Source organism: Mandrillus leucophaeus, unplaced genomic scaffold, assembly GCF_000951045.1.
Source record: "Mandrillus leucophaeus isolate KB7577 unplaced genomic scaffold, Mleu.le_1.0 Scaffold759, whole genome shotgun sequence".
Classification (NCBI taxonomy): Eukaryota; Metazoa; Chordata; class Mammalia; order Primates; family Cercopithecidae; genus Mandrillus; species Mandrillus leucophaeus.
The window spans coordinates 373,070-385,741 of record NW_012108241.1 but is presented as its reverse complement, the minus strand read 5'-3'; the positions used below and the strand labels follow the sequence as shown (position 1 = coordinate 385,741).

At 35.8% G+C, this 12,672-nt stretch overlaps 1 protein-coding gene across 1 annotated transcript in view; it reads left to right on the top strand.

Moving 5' to 3' along the window:
• The window catches only part of THSD7B (thrombospondin, type I, domain containing 7B), a 649,627-nt gene that overhangs the window by 417,500 nt on the left and 219,455 nt on the right, over positions 1-12,672 (top strand). The window contains exon 14 of the mRNA XM_011966357.1: positions 2,890-3,068. Within this exon, the coding sequence (XP_011821747.1) occupies positions 2,890-3,068 (179 nt within the window). The remainder of the gene's footprint in view (positions 1-2,889; positions 3,069-12,672) is intronic.

Below are 12,672 nucleotides of genomic sequence, written 5' to 3'. Positions count from 1 at the left end.
CTCTTAGATTTTAGTGTATTCTCTCTTGTCAATGACTATTATTGGGGAAATTTAAAGTCATTCTAATATTAATCTGAAAGAAATATAAATATTTTATATATATACATATATATTATATATGTATATGTGTGTGTGTGTGTGTGTATATATATATATAGAGAGAGAGGAAGAATCAAGGAAACAAGGTTCTGAAAGAGTCTGTAGACCAGGGGAGATGGTGGAAATGAAGAATGTTCCTTATATAGGAAAATGGACACCTTTTTCATGTTAATATGAAGAGAGAAGAAAAAAATATGAGAATGCATACAGACACATTCATAGGAAACTGAAGGAGTCTCGTCCATTTCTTGCTTTTTTTTGTGAAGGAAGATGTGAGGAAGATGTGAGGTCTTAGAAGTTTGAAAATAGGTGGAGGTTTGAAAGAGCTGTCTATGGAATCAGAGTGAGAAGAAAACTCAGAAGAATGGCTAAGCGGTGTGAGAAATTGGTTGAAGGTAGAGTACATATTAAAGTGTCTCCAGTGTGGTATCAGCATTTTCTTCATCTCTGTTTGGCAGCACTGTTTTAAGAACAGAGAAGAAAGACAGTTGGAGGAAACTAAGTCTGAAGTTTTTCCAGCCTGGGATGGCAGAACACTGGGATGAGGCCATCAACCAAATTGGCAAGAGAGTGGTTAAAGTAATGAACCAGGGAGGCTAAGCTGGTTAGGAAAATAACTAATTTTTGCACAAGCAAAGGCTTGTGCAGAAGATGGAGTAGTCTGTGTAGGTGTAATTTAAGATAGAAGAGATGGGAGGGTGGGAGGAGCAATAAGTTTGGTAGGCAGGCCTCAGAATCACCTGAATGTGTTTAAAAACGACCCTTTCCTGCGTCCCATCCTCTGAGATTCAGGTAGAATTGGTCTATGGTTGGTGCTGGGGAATGGACATAGATTTTACAGACGAGGTTGTAAACCATTGTTTAGAGTCTTTTATAAAGAATGCTTTTTTTTTTTGGTTTTGTTTGTTTGTTTGTTTTGTTTTTGTGAAGTGTGTTGACACTTTATTATAAAGGCAATGGGGATTTGGCAAAGGTTTCAAAAAAGGAGTAATAAAAGTTATTTTGTATTTTAGAAAATGATTTTTCCCCCCCTCAGAGTAATTGACAGATACCAAAACAGAAAAATTAAGAAAAAGAAAGGTAGACTTGTGGAGAGAATATGTGATTATTCTGGGCCAGAAATGGTGCGATCTTGAATTAGGGCCTGACAAAGGAGTTGTAGAATAGGGGACTTATTTGTTTGTTTTAATATAAGGATTTGTGATACATTTTAATGTTTGTGTAGAATGATGGAGGAGTGTCTAAGCTAACTGGAGATATTTATTTTGGATAACTTCTTAGCTTTTCCATTGTTGCATAAAATAATAACACCGACTTCACATCTCAAAACAATCTTTATTATCTCACAGTTTGTGTGGGGCTGAAGTTCAGACACAGCTTCTCTGGATTCTCTGCTTAAGGGCTTCACTTGGTTGAAATCAAGGTGTGGGCTGGGGTTGAGATCTCAGCAGAGGCTTGGCTGGGGAAAGCTCCTCTTCTGAACTCCCTCATGTTTTTGGCAGAATTTATCTCCATGCAGCTGTGGGCCTGAAGGCCCTGTGTTCCTGCTAGCTGACAGCAAGGGGTTACCCTCAGGTCCTAGAGGCTGTTTGCAGTTTCCTGTCATGTGACCATGCCATCAGCATTTCATAGCATGGCTATTTTCTTTTTCAAGGCCAGCAGGAGAATCTCTCTCTCTCTACACAAAAGGACCCAGGCCCTCTTTTAAGGTTCTTCACCCGATTAAGCCAGGCCCACCTAGTATATCGCAATCTGATTAACTGATATGGTATATTAATCATATCTGTAAATTCCCTTCACCTTTGCCATATACCATAACCTAATAATGGGAGGGACATTCTGTCACATTCACAGTTCCTTCCCACAGTCAAGCAGAAGAGATTATACAAGCATGTACAACAGGATACAGGAATCAGATGATGCTGCAGTTAATTGGGAAAGGAACACAAGAGAAGTATAAATTTTTAGGAAATTGGTGGCCTCAGTTTTAGACATGTTGAATTTTCAGTAAATTGGGCATCAAATTAGAGTGGTTCAGTAGATGGTACAGAATTTAGTGGAGAGATCTGCATTGGAAGTATATATTTGATAGTGATTATTAGAGGTGATAGTTAAAACAGTGAGATTATCCAGAGAAAGACTGTAGCAAGAAGTGGGCTGAAGACACAAGCAAGGCCAAGTAAAGCTAGAACTTCTAAAGCTGTACTTCAACCCACATCTCTTGATTTCAGTGCAGTATCCCATTATACAACTTTTTGCTATTCTTCTACTGTCTTCTTTCAATAATATCCCACTCTTCCTAATCTGTGGTCCACTGTCTGTCCTCTTCCCATCCCCAAGTCACATTACAGAATCAACATCTTTTTCAGTGAAAGCCTTGCAGATCATAGACCCTTAAGAAAGATGGACTCTTTTATGATCCCTCTTCCAGACAGTGAATTGTAGGAATCATAGGATGGAAAACACAAAGCCCAGTGAGGGGAGATAGCACCATCTTTAGCTCTGAGCTACCTCATTCCTTCTTATCAGAAACCAGAACTGTATACTTTTTCCTGTTCCTTTCATCCCAAAATTGCCTACAAAGTAAACAGAATGGCACAAATTTGAATGCAGATGTCATATTTATTTATTTCTTAAAACTTTGGTCTGTTTATTTGAGTACAAAATTATTGAACCTACTACAGCAATATTGTTGAAAAATCCAAACTGTGATCATGGAAATAGAAAGTGAATTTGATCAGTACATTTTAATCAGACTTTCCTCTCTTCTCTTAAATCTTTTTCTGTTAGGTTACATTCAAGAAAAATGTGTCATACCCTGCCCATTTGATTGCAAGTTAAGCGATTGGTCTAGTTGGGGGTCTTGCAGTTCATCTTGTGGAATTGGAGTGAGAATTCGATCCAAATGGCTAAAAGAAAAACCTTACAATGGAGGACGACCATGTCCCAAACTGGATCTCAAGAATCAGGTAAAGTACATGAAGCAACAAATAAAAAGCTAAAAAAGTTATCCTCATCATTATTTCCCATTGAAATTGAAGTCATTCTCTTATTACAAGGAGCTCATGAAAAGTTATCACAATATCAGAAGAAGGATTAAGGGGGCCCAAATTAAAATAATAGTATTAGTAATCGAAGCTTGGCCCCCTCCAGATAATGCTGAGACAAACTTGATATCCTTAGCAGTAATAATATTTACAAAATCAAATCAAATTGATATTTAAATGATCTTAAGCTATAATTTTGATATTTTAAAAGTTGGATGTATATATGTATGTGTGTGTGTGTATATATACACATATATATTTCAACATAAGTAATAATGTTGGGAGAGTATCACTTACATCATTCATGGCAATATGATTAGTGGCCTTATCCATCAACTCCAAAAATGGTGTTCTATTTTTCTTTCACCTAACACTTTATCCTAATGTTTTTCATTCTCAATCTTGCCAAATCTTCCACAAGTCTATAAATCTCTTTTGAACTAGTTCTCTACCTGCTTTCTCAAAAATCATAGATATTTTCATAAATAAAACCCTGATAGATCCCTTTCCATATACATGTCTAATGAAATTGCCATCCTAAGCAATCAAAGTTGATTAGAGTATTTCAGTTGGCTTTGTACATATAATAGAGTCTAAGATTTTGTTAAGAATTATAATAAAGGACTCAAATTTCTCCCATGATTGCATACTGATTATTAGATTAGGACTGATATTACATTAATCAATTGACTAAGTTGAGTACAAGATGATTTTGGTTAAAAGTTTTTTTAAATTTTTAGACAGGTGAAGTGTGTCTAATATGAGTTGGTGGATCCTCTGTAATTGGGAAACTTAAGAGAATAGCTACACATGCTTCTATTACTAATTGTAGAATATGAATTTCTACCCTCTCAATTCCATTCACTCTATGCATGCTGTTTAATGTAAGGAAAATCTCATATGTCTTTTCTTAATTAATTTTAATAGCATGTTTATTACTGCTCAGACTTGAATAATATGTGTCAATTCAAGACCAATCTCTTTAGCTATTTTTCCCTAAGTTTTTATAAAAGACATATAACTCACTGAAATTTAAAAAAAAATTTCAACAAGATATGTTTAAGTTCTAAAACAGAGCATAGTTATTATGCTAGTCTTGATTTTTAAGGTTATATGATAAAATAATGACCATAGTTTATTCTCTTAAAGAAGATATGAACCTTTTAGGGAAAACAAAGCAGAGGATTATCAATGTAAAGGTTGAAAAAAAAAAACCTCGCAAGATTTTGGTGACAGGAGAGTAAAATATGATTTGTGAAAACAGGAGAGAAATAATTAACGCAGAGATAGTCTGAAGAGATAAGCCTTACAAAGAAAGAAATAATGCAGGTTTATGTTCAGGAGGGAGACTTTGAGGGAAATACTCTGTATAAAGACTATTTGCCCATCCCTGGGGGAATTTTCTGGGCATTTAAAATGAAAAGAATTAAGCACTTATAAATAATGTATGATAATTTTTTTATATCTTTCTCAAAACCATCAATGAAAGCTAAGCCTTGATAACACTAGTGTTAAACACTCATTTTAATATGCTAATTTTATGAACTAGGAAATTATCAAGAGAATAAAACGATTTTATTTGAACTCTGACTTTCAGACTTTATTCTCAGTATGTGAAGGCAAATGTATAGACATATCTATAATATTTGAGAGTAAGAATAAGATAAAAATAACTCATTTTATGAAGGGATGACACAACAGTATTTGGGTGCCTGTTGTGACTTAAAAGAACCTTGTTCTAAAAAATTTATTAACATGTAGCACTTATACCCTTGGGAAGTTGTACAAACTAGAAATTAAATCAAAGTTCAAGAATAATCACATCAATTCAATAAGTGAAGGTAAGTCTGTCTGTAGAGGGTATTTCTAACTTTTGAGTTCCAGAAGGCAATTGCAGCCTTCCAAAGATACTTTCTTTTTGGTTTTTCTTGATGCTCAAAAAAGAATCCTGAGTTTTAATGATCAGAAATAGAATTTAGTTTGACTTTTATTTTGTTATAAAGAGATTTCAGATATCAAGTATGTATGTGGCTAAATTAAGAACCTCACCCCAATCCGTATATCTTAAAAAAATTTTGTTTATTGTAAATTGACAATATGGGGGGTACAAAATGATGTGTAATTTATGAATACAGTGTGGAAAAATTAAATCAGGCTAGTTAACAAATCTGTTACCTCAAATACTTTTTCTTCTCTGCTAAGAACATTTGAAATTTACTTCTTTCCTTTTTTTTTTTTTTTTTTTTAGACAGAGTCTTGCTCTGTCGCCCAGGCTGGAGTGCAGTGGCACGATCTCTGCTCACTGCAAGCTCTGCCTCCCAGGTTCACGCCAGTCTCTTGCCTCAGCCTCCTGAGTAGCTGGGACTACAGGCGCCCACCACCATGCCCGGCTAATTTTTTGTATTTTTAGTAGAGACGGGGTTTCACTGTGTTAGCCAGGATGGTTTCAATCTCCTGACCTCGTGATCTGCCCGCATTAGCCTCCCAAAGTGCTGGGGTTACAGGTGTGAGCCACCACGCTGACTTAAAATTTATTTTCATAGCAATTTTGAAATGTATAATACACTATTATTAACTACATTTACCATGGTATGCCATATATCTCAATTGAAAGTAAAATTTATTTCTCCTGAGATTTTGTGCCCTTTAAGCATCATCTCCCCTTCCCTCGACTTCCAGCCTTTAATTACCACCATTCTACTCAGTGTTTCTATGAACTTGATAGTTTTGGATTCCACATGTAAGTGAAAGTATGCAGTATTTTTCTTTCTGTGTCTGGATTATTTCACTTACAAGGTTTTCCAGTTGCATCCATGCAGTCTCAAAGGGCAAGGTTTCTTTCTTTTTAAGGTTGAATAGTATCCCATTGTGTATCTATATCACATTTTCTTTATCCACTCATCTGTTGATGTACACTTAGGTTGATTCCATAATTGACTGTTGTAAATAGTGCTGTAATGAGAATGGGAGTGCAGACATCTCTTCAACATACTGATTTCAAATTTTTGGAGTAAGTACCCAGAATTGGAATTGCTGGATCATATAATGCTACTTTTAGTTTTTTGAGGAACTGCCATATAATTTTCCATAATGGCTTTACTAGTTTACATTTGCACCAAATGTGTATAAGGAATCACTTTTCTCCACACATACTTTATATCTTATCATGAGTTAATTGATCAGGACAATAAGTAATAAGTCCTCTCTCTCACTCGTAAGTTTTTGAAATAATGTAGTGAAAAATCCTAAATTTAAAAGAAATTATCTTCAGAGCCATTCTATCTATCTATCTATCTATCTATCTATCTATCTATCTATCTATCTATCTATCTGTGTGTATGTGTCTGTGTGTGTGTATAAGTATGTTTTTGGAAAGATCTCTGTGGTGACTTCATTATATATTTGTTCTTATGTATAGTAGAATCCCATGTGTATGTTATACTTTATATAGAGCTTTGTTTGACGTTATTCATATTTTCGTAATTCATATGACGATAAATTGGGTTGTCAGCAATTTTCATTTTTAAAAAATATTCCCCAGCTTCTATTATTTATGGCAATTCTTTAGAGGAGGCCACTATTTGTTTCTCTAGGCTAGGCATATGGTATATTTAGAGTTATACCCACTGAGACTTTTTTATAAAGTTCAATTTTACTGCTAGCTTTAGGTTATTCGTCTCCTGTCCAATTTGTTTTAGTTTTCGATTTACTTTCCTATTTTTGGAACCAGATTAATACCCTATTGCATTTTTACCCATAAGTAAGAGCTTTGAAAAAAAGGTAACCAAATTATAACATTAAGAGAGGAACACATCTTTACTATTTGGGCATGAGGAGGACACATTATGTGTCAGATGGAGCCTAACATACTGTTCATAAAAATCTTGAATTTTGATGTGTGTGTGTGTTTATGTAAATGTCAGTATACCTGCATATACTTATTCATTCTCCTCCACTGTTTCTCTTTAGAATATGAGGTCTTTTTGAGGGCAAGGGCTGTCTTTCTACTTTTGCAACTCATTCCAGCCCCTGTACATTATCTTGTGGGTTGTCAAATTGTATTCACTGGAAACCTTATTTAAAAGGTAGCTTTCTGTCTGGATGAGTGGTGCCTAGTTCCACAGAAATTAAAAAATATATGAGAACTCTGGTCTCTTATGCTGTGATTTGTCATTAGAATTCTCATAAATGCGAGATCTTTTAGAGGAAAGAGATCAGAATCTCCAAATTATTATTGCCCAAAGAGTCTTTCAAAATTTTCCTGGAGCATTTTGGGTATTTCATTCCCCATTGCAATCTAACATAACAATATAAATGGGAAGGTTGCTATTACGTACACATGCTTCTCATAAATTGGTCTGAATCTGTTAGTGAAATCAGCATTTATCATCTTTCATAAATCCCTCCTTTTTAAACCAAAACCTATCACCATGATAGCTCTTTCTCTAGAAGTGCCTAAATGACAGCAATACTCGTGTAGCTTTCCGCTAAGTGTATTTGTGATGCTAAATACTTTGAGCATGCAGCTTGTCCAAAGCTCTTATCAAGGCATAAAAGGTCTTCTAAATAGTTTATTGTATTATCAGGTCAGTTGGCTAATGTCCTTGACTCAGCTTTGCATATTAAAATACCTAATATATTTTAATTTTTCAGTCTCTAGTGTGTTGAGTAGATTTAAGTGCACTTGCACTGTACATTTTTTGCTACATATTTTTTAATGTTGCCTAATAGAAAATTAAATATGAGGACATTACATTTACATTTCCCTTTGTGAGTTCTTCACACGGTTGAAACCAAGGGAGTTCCAGAAATCTTTATATTTTGTTTATTAATTGCAAAGCACTGTGTTCAGTTTGTTTGAATAAAAATTTTGTATCAAGATTACCTGTACTTTTTATAAGTACATGCTATTTAAATGCATTTTGAAAATATTTTTATTATGTTTGCAACTGAATGAGAGAATATAAATTAAATATGTGTGTTCTCTAGAAACAATTGCTATTTTAAAGGAGTGTCTTCTCCCCAAAGAGAGGTGCTCTAAATTTGGAAATGAATAATGTAATAAATTTTATTTTTCATAGCAGGGTAATGATATTTTTAAGAATTAATTTCGTCTTTCCAAAGATACACAAATATATATACATATATATATATATTTTTTGAGACGGAGTCTCGTTCTGTCGCCCAGGCTGGAGTGCAGTGGCCGGATCTCGGCTCACTGCAAGCTCCGCCTCCCGGGTTCACGCCATTCTCCTGCCTCAGCCTCCAGAGTAGCTGGGACTACAGGCACCCGCCACCTCGCCCGGCTAGTTTTTTTTTTTGTATTTTTTAGTAGAGATAGGGTTTCACCGTGTTAGCCAGGATGGTCTCGATCTCCTGACCTCGTGATCCACCCGTCTCGGCCTCCCAAAGTGCTGGGATTACAGGCTGGAGCCACCGCGCCTGGCCACAAATATATTTTAGAATGAAGATAACTTTGGAGTGAGAACAGTTTTTATGGAGAAGTAGCTTATGCTCATTCTGATCCTGCTTCATTAACTATATTAGCAGCATGTTGGGATGTGAAAATAAGATAACTGTCATTCTATTACAATGTTTACCCAGAAATATATGACTATGCTTCAGATTTAATTTGATTTAATCGGTGTTGGCCTCTTGCATCTTTTTGACCAGCCCAACTCTCTGATCCTGACCTAGGCCTGATCATTCCTGGCAAACTGCTGCTCACTTTGGACTTAGAACTTTGGCAGGAGCCCCAGACTTTACTGGAGCAAGAAGTCATCTTCCTGGGTATCCATATGGAAGGCAGCCCAAACCGATCCACGATTGAGCACATTCAGGTGTACCATTCTTACATGCAGAGGGGAGGTTGGTGGTTTTACCTTGGATAAGAACTTGTTTTAAATATGAACCATCACGTGCCATATAATTAAGGGCTGCAGTGATTTATTACTCAGGGCTGTTTGGGAGGATTTAATTTAGAAGACGAAACCTCTAAAACATTTTACCTCTCTCTGACATAGTAATAATCCCAAAGCCCAGGCATGTACCCTATCTTGGAGGTGGCATAAAATGCCTTATATAAGCTGGTGTTCTTCCATTTGTATACTTTATGCCGGTCAGCTAGCCCTGACTCTGTGCTCTCAAGTTGTGGCATTGCGCTAATTGAGCTGAATGGAGCTCAGAGGAGAGGCAATTTTTCTTTTTTGTTCTTGCCCTTTCGCCATTTCCAATAAAAATTGTTTTCTTCTCCTCAAGAGATTCCTCTCCCCCAACATTTGTATCCACACACACTCTATTGTAGATCATTGCAAAGTACTACCCCCTCAGGCTTGTTAAATCTTTTGAATCTTTGATTGTTATTCTTGCGAGCTGTCAGAATCAATCATGAGAAGCAATTTTCCTATATCTGTTGTCTACTTAGTCTTACATTTTACTATATTTTTTCATACTGGGTATTGCTACTCTGCATGCATCCAAACTCCCTTTTAGCTGTTTTTCGAGGTATTTGCTATGTACCTCTAGAATGTTCTCTTCTAGGCTGGCTTGTCAAATGTCCCTAAGGCTGCCCTTGGGCAGGGTTGTCAGGATTGGCTGGAGACAGCTATAAAATTGTGAAGCTGGCAAATTTTGTCTAATTTTGCCATTGCAAGTCTTTTACTGTCCTACCATATCTCATATTATCCCTAGTCCCTTAACTCCTAAAGCCCTGAAATATTAAATAACATTAGCTTCAACAGGAAAATCATGTCATCCCGTTTGTAATTTTGCAAAACTGTCTTCTTAACCAAGTGCTTCAAGTAGAAATTCCCAAGTAGTTTTCTAGAAAAATGCTACAACCTGCTTTTCAAATTTTCTCTGAATCAGTCTGCCATTTAAGCTTTAAATAGAGAATGAAAAGCTCTCCCCTCCTTTTAGGCACTGAAATAATAAGGATCTGATTTTAACTATGTGTGTAAAGTTTTTATACTAAATGTACTAGAGGACTTTAAAAAGTTTGTGGAAAATAGAATTAACAGATAAAAATAAAAAAAGATAAACTTTTTCAACATAAGCTCCATCCAGGTCAAGACCCTTCTGTAAGTGATGATACTAGCCATTTAGTTCATCCCTAAATAACTGAGGGTTCTGGAAATTTAACCATGTCAATGCAATCAATCATTTTTTACATTATTAACTAAAGAAAAATGGGTACATTTCAAGTTCTTTTTAAGATTAGAAAACAAAAAACAAGTTAGAAGAACCAAATCAGGACTGTAAGTGGATGCCTAATGATTCCTATGAAAACTCTCACAAAATTGCTCTTGTTTGAAGAAAGGAATAAGCAGGAGCATTGTTGTGATAAAGAGGGAATCTCTAGTGAAGGTTTCCCAGGGGTCTTTCTGCTAAAGTTTGTATTATTTTTTTCTCAAAAAGCTCTCACAATAAGTGGATGTGATCATTCTCTGAACCTCCAGAAAGTCAACAGGCAAAATGCCTTGAGCATTCCAAAAAACTGTTGTTATGGCCTCTGCTTTTGACTGGTCTGCTTTTCCTTTGACTGGACCACTTCTCCTCTTGGTAGCCATTGCTTTGATAGTGCTTTGTCTTTAGGATAGTACTGGTAAAGCCATGTTTCATTTCCTGTTACAACTCTTTGAAAAAATGCATCAGAATCTGGATCCCACTTTTAAAAACTTCCATTTATAGCTCTGCTTTTGTCTGCAGCTAATCTGGATGCAACAGTTTTGGCACCCATCAAGTGGAAAGTTTGCTCAAGTTTAATTTTTTTTAGTCAGAATTGTGTAAGCTGCAGCAGTTGAGACATCTATAGTGTTGGCTATTGTTTATACTGTTAGTCATCAGTTACCTTCAATTCAGGCACTACCAAGATACAATTTTTCCTCAAAAATTGATGTGGATGGTCTGCCCCTTTGGGCTTCATCTTCAACGTTGTCTAATCCCTTCTTAAAATGAGTTATCTTTTTGTAAACTGATACTTTATTTGGGGCACTGTCTCCATAAACTTTTCATAAAGATCAATGATTACACCATTCTTGTACCCAAGATTCCCCATAAATTTGATTTTTGTTCTTGCTCTAGTTTTAGAAGAATTCATGTTGCTCTGATGGGATTCTTTTCAAACTGATATCTTATCTTTCTTAATGCATCAAACTAGATCCTGTCCAGACATGTTGTAAGAAGTTAATATGAGTTTATTTTGGTGCAAAAAAGTTTGAAATCTCTGTGTAATTTTTTCACCATACACATTTTCCATGAACTTTTAAAGGACCCCTTATAATAGTTTGAAAATTAAATCCAAACAGATGGGAGTACAGTATCTTTTAAAAAAAAATTTAAAAAGAAATTTCCTAATACCATTTGAGAGTAAGATTCTAAATTGCATGCTAAGTCTCCCATTCTTTAGATTTTTTCAAACTTTATTCCAATATTAAGATAAAGTAACAGAAAGCAAGTGACCTATACATTGTCACAGGTTCCTGCAGAAAAACATTTCTTAAAACATGATTTTATTTTTATCTACATGACTTAAGATTCAAGATAAAAAGACTGGATATGGTGGCTCAAGCCTGTAATCTCAGCACTTTGAGAGGCCGAGACAGGCAGATCACTTGAGATCAGGAGTTCAAGACCAGCCTGGCCAACATGGCAAAACCCCATCTCTACTAAAAATACAAAAATTAGCCAGGGGTGGTGATGGGTGCCTGTAATCCCAGCTACTTGGGAGGGTGAGGCAGGAGAATCGCTTGAACCTAGGAAGTGGAGGTTGCAGTGAGCCGAGATTGTGCCACTGCACTCCAGCCTGGGTGACAGAGTGAGACTCTGTCTTTAAAAAAAAAAAAAATTCAAGATAAAATTCATCTCTCTGAGGAGCCTATCTAAGTCTTTTGAAATCCAGAGTTTATTGATCGTAACCATTATTGGTCATAAGAATGGAAAAATCACTGGGATTGGGAGGAGATTGTTATAAAAACAGCTTCCCAGGCACCTGCTCTGGAATCTGTAGTTTAGTACACTCAGAGCAGATCAAGGAAGGTGTATTTGCTAAAACAAAAATGGTTTATTTTTGCTGGTTCTTCTGATCAGGCAGGTTTGTGAATACTATCAGGGTTAAGATTCTTGCCCAGTGAAGTCATCATTTCTTCTGAAGTCAGCCATGGAAAAACTTTTCTCTGCAGTTGACTTAGCCTATCCTTTCTAATTCAAACAATGGAAGAAATCACTCCTTATTTGCATAATACCATACTCAAAGCAAATCTGTGAGGACCCTTCCATTTACGGAAGAGGAGACTAAGGTTTAGAGGATGTAATAGCTTGTCCAGTGTCACCCACTGGTATATTAAGTGGTTAAGACTCAATCAGTTCTCTTTTCAAATTGAACTTTTCTGTGTCTCCATTTCATAATCTGGTCAATGGGTATAACTGTGACAACTATCTCCTAAGCTTATTATGATTATTAAATAAGCTAAAATGAATATAAACTTCATATCTCATTGCTTGATCCACAGTAAGTACTTGATAAATA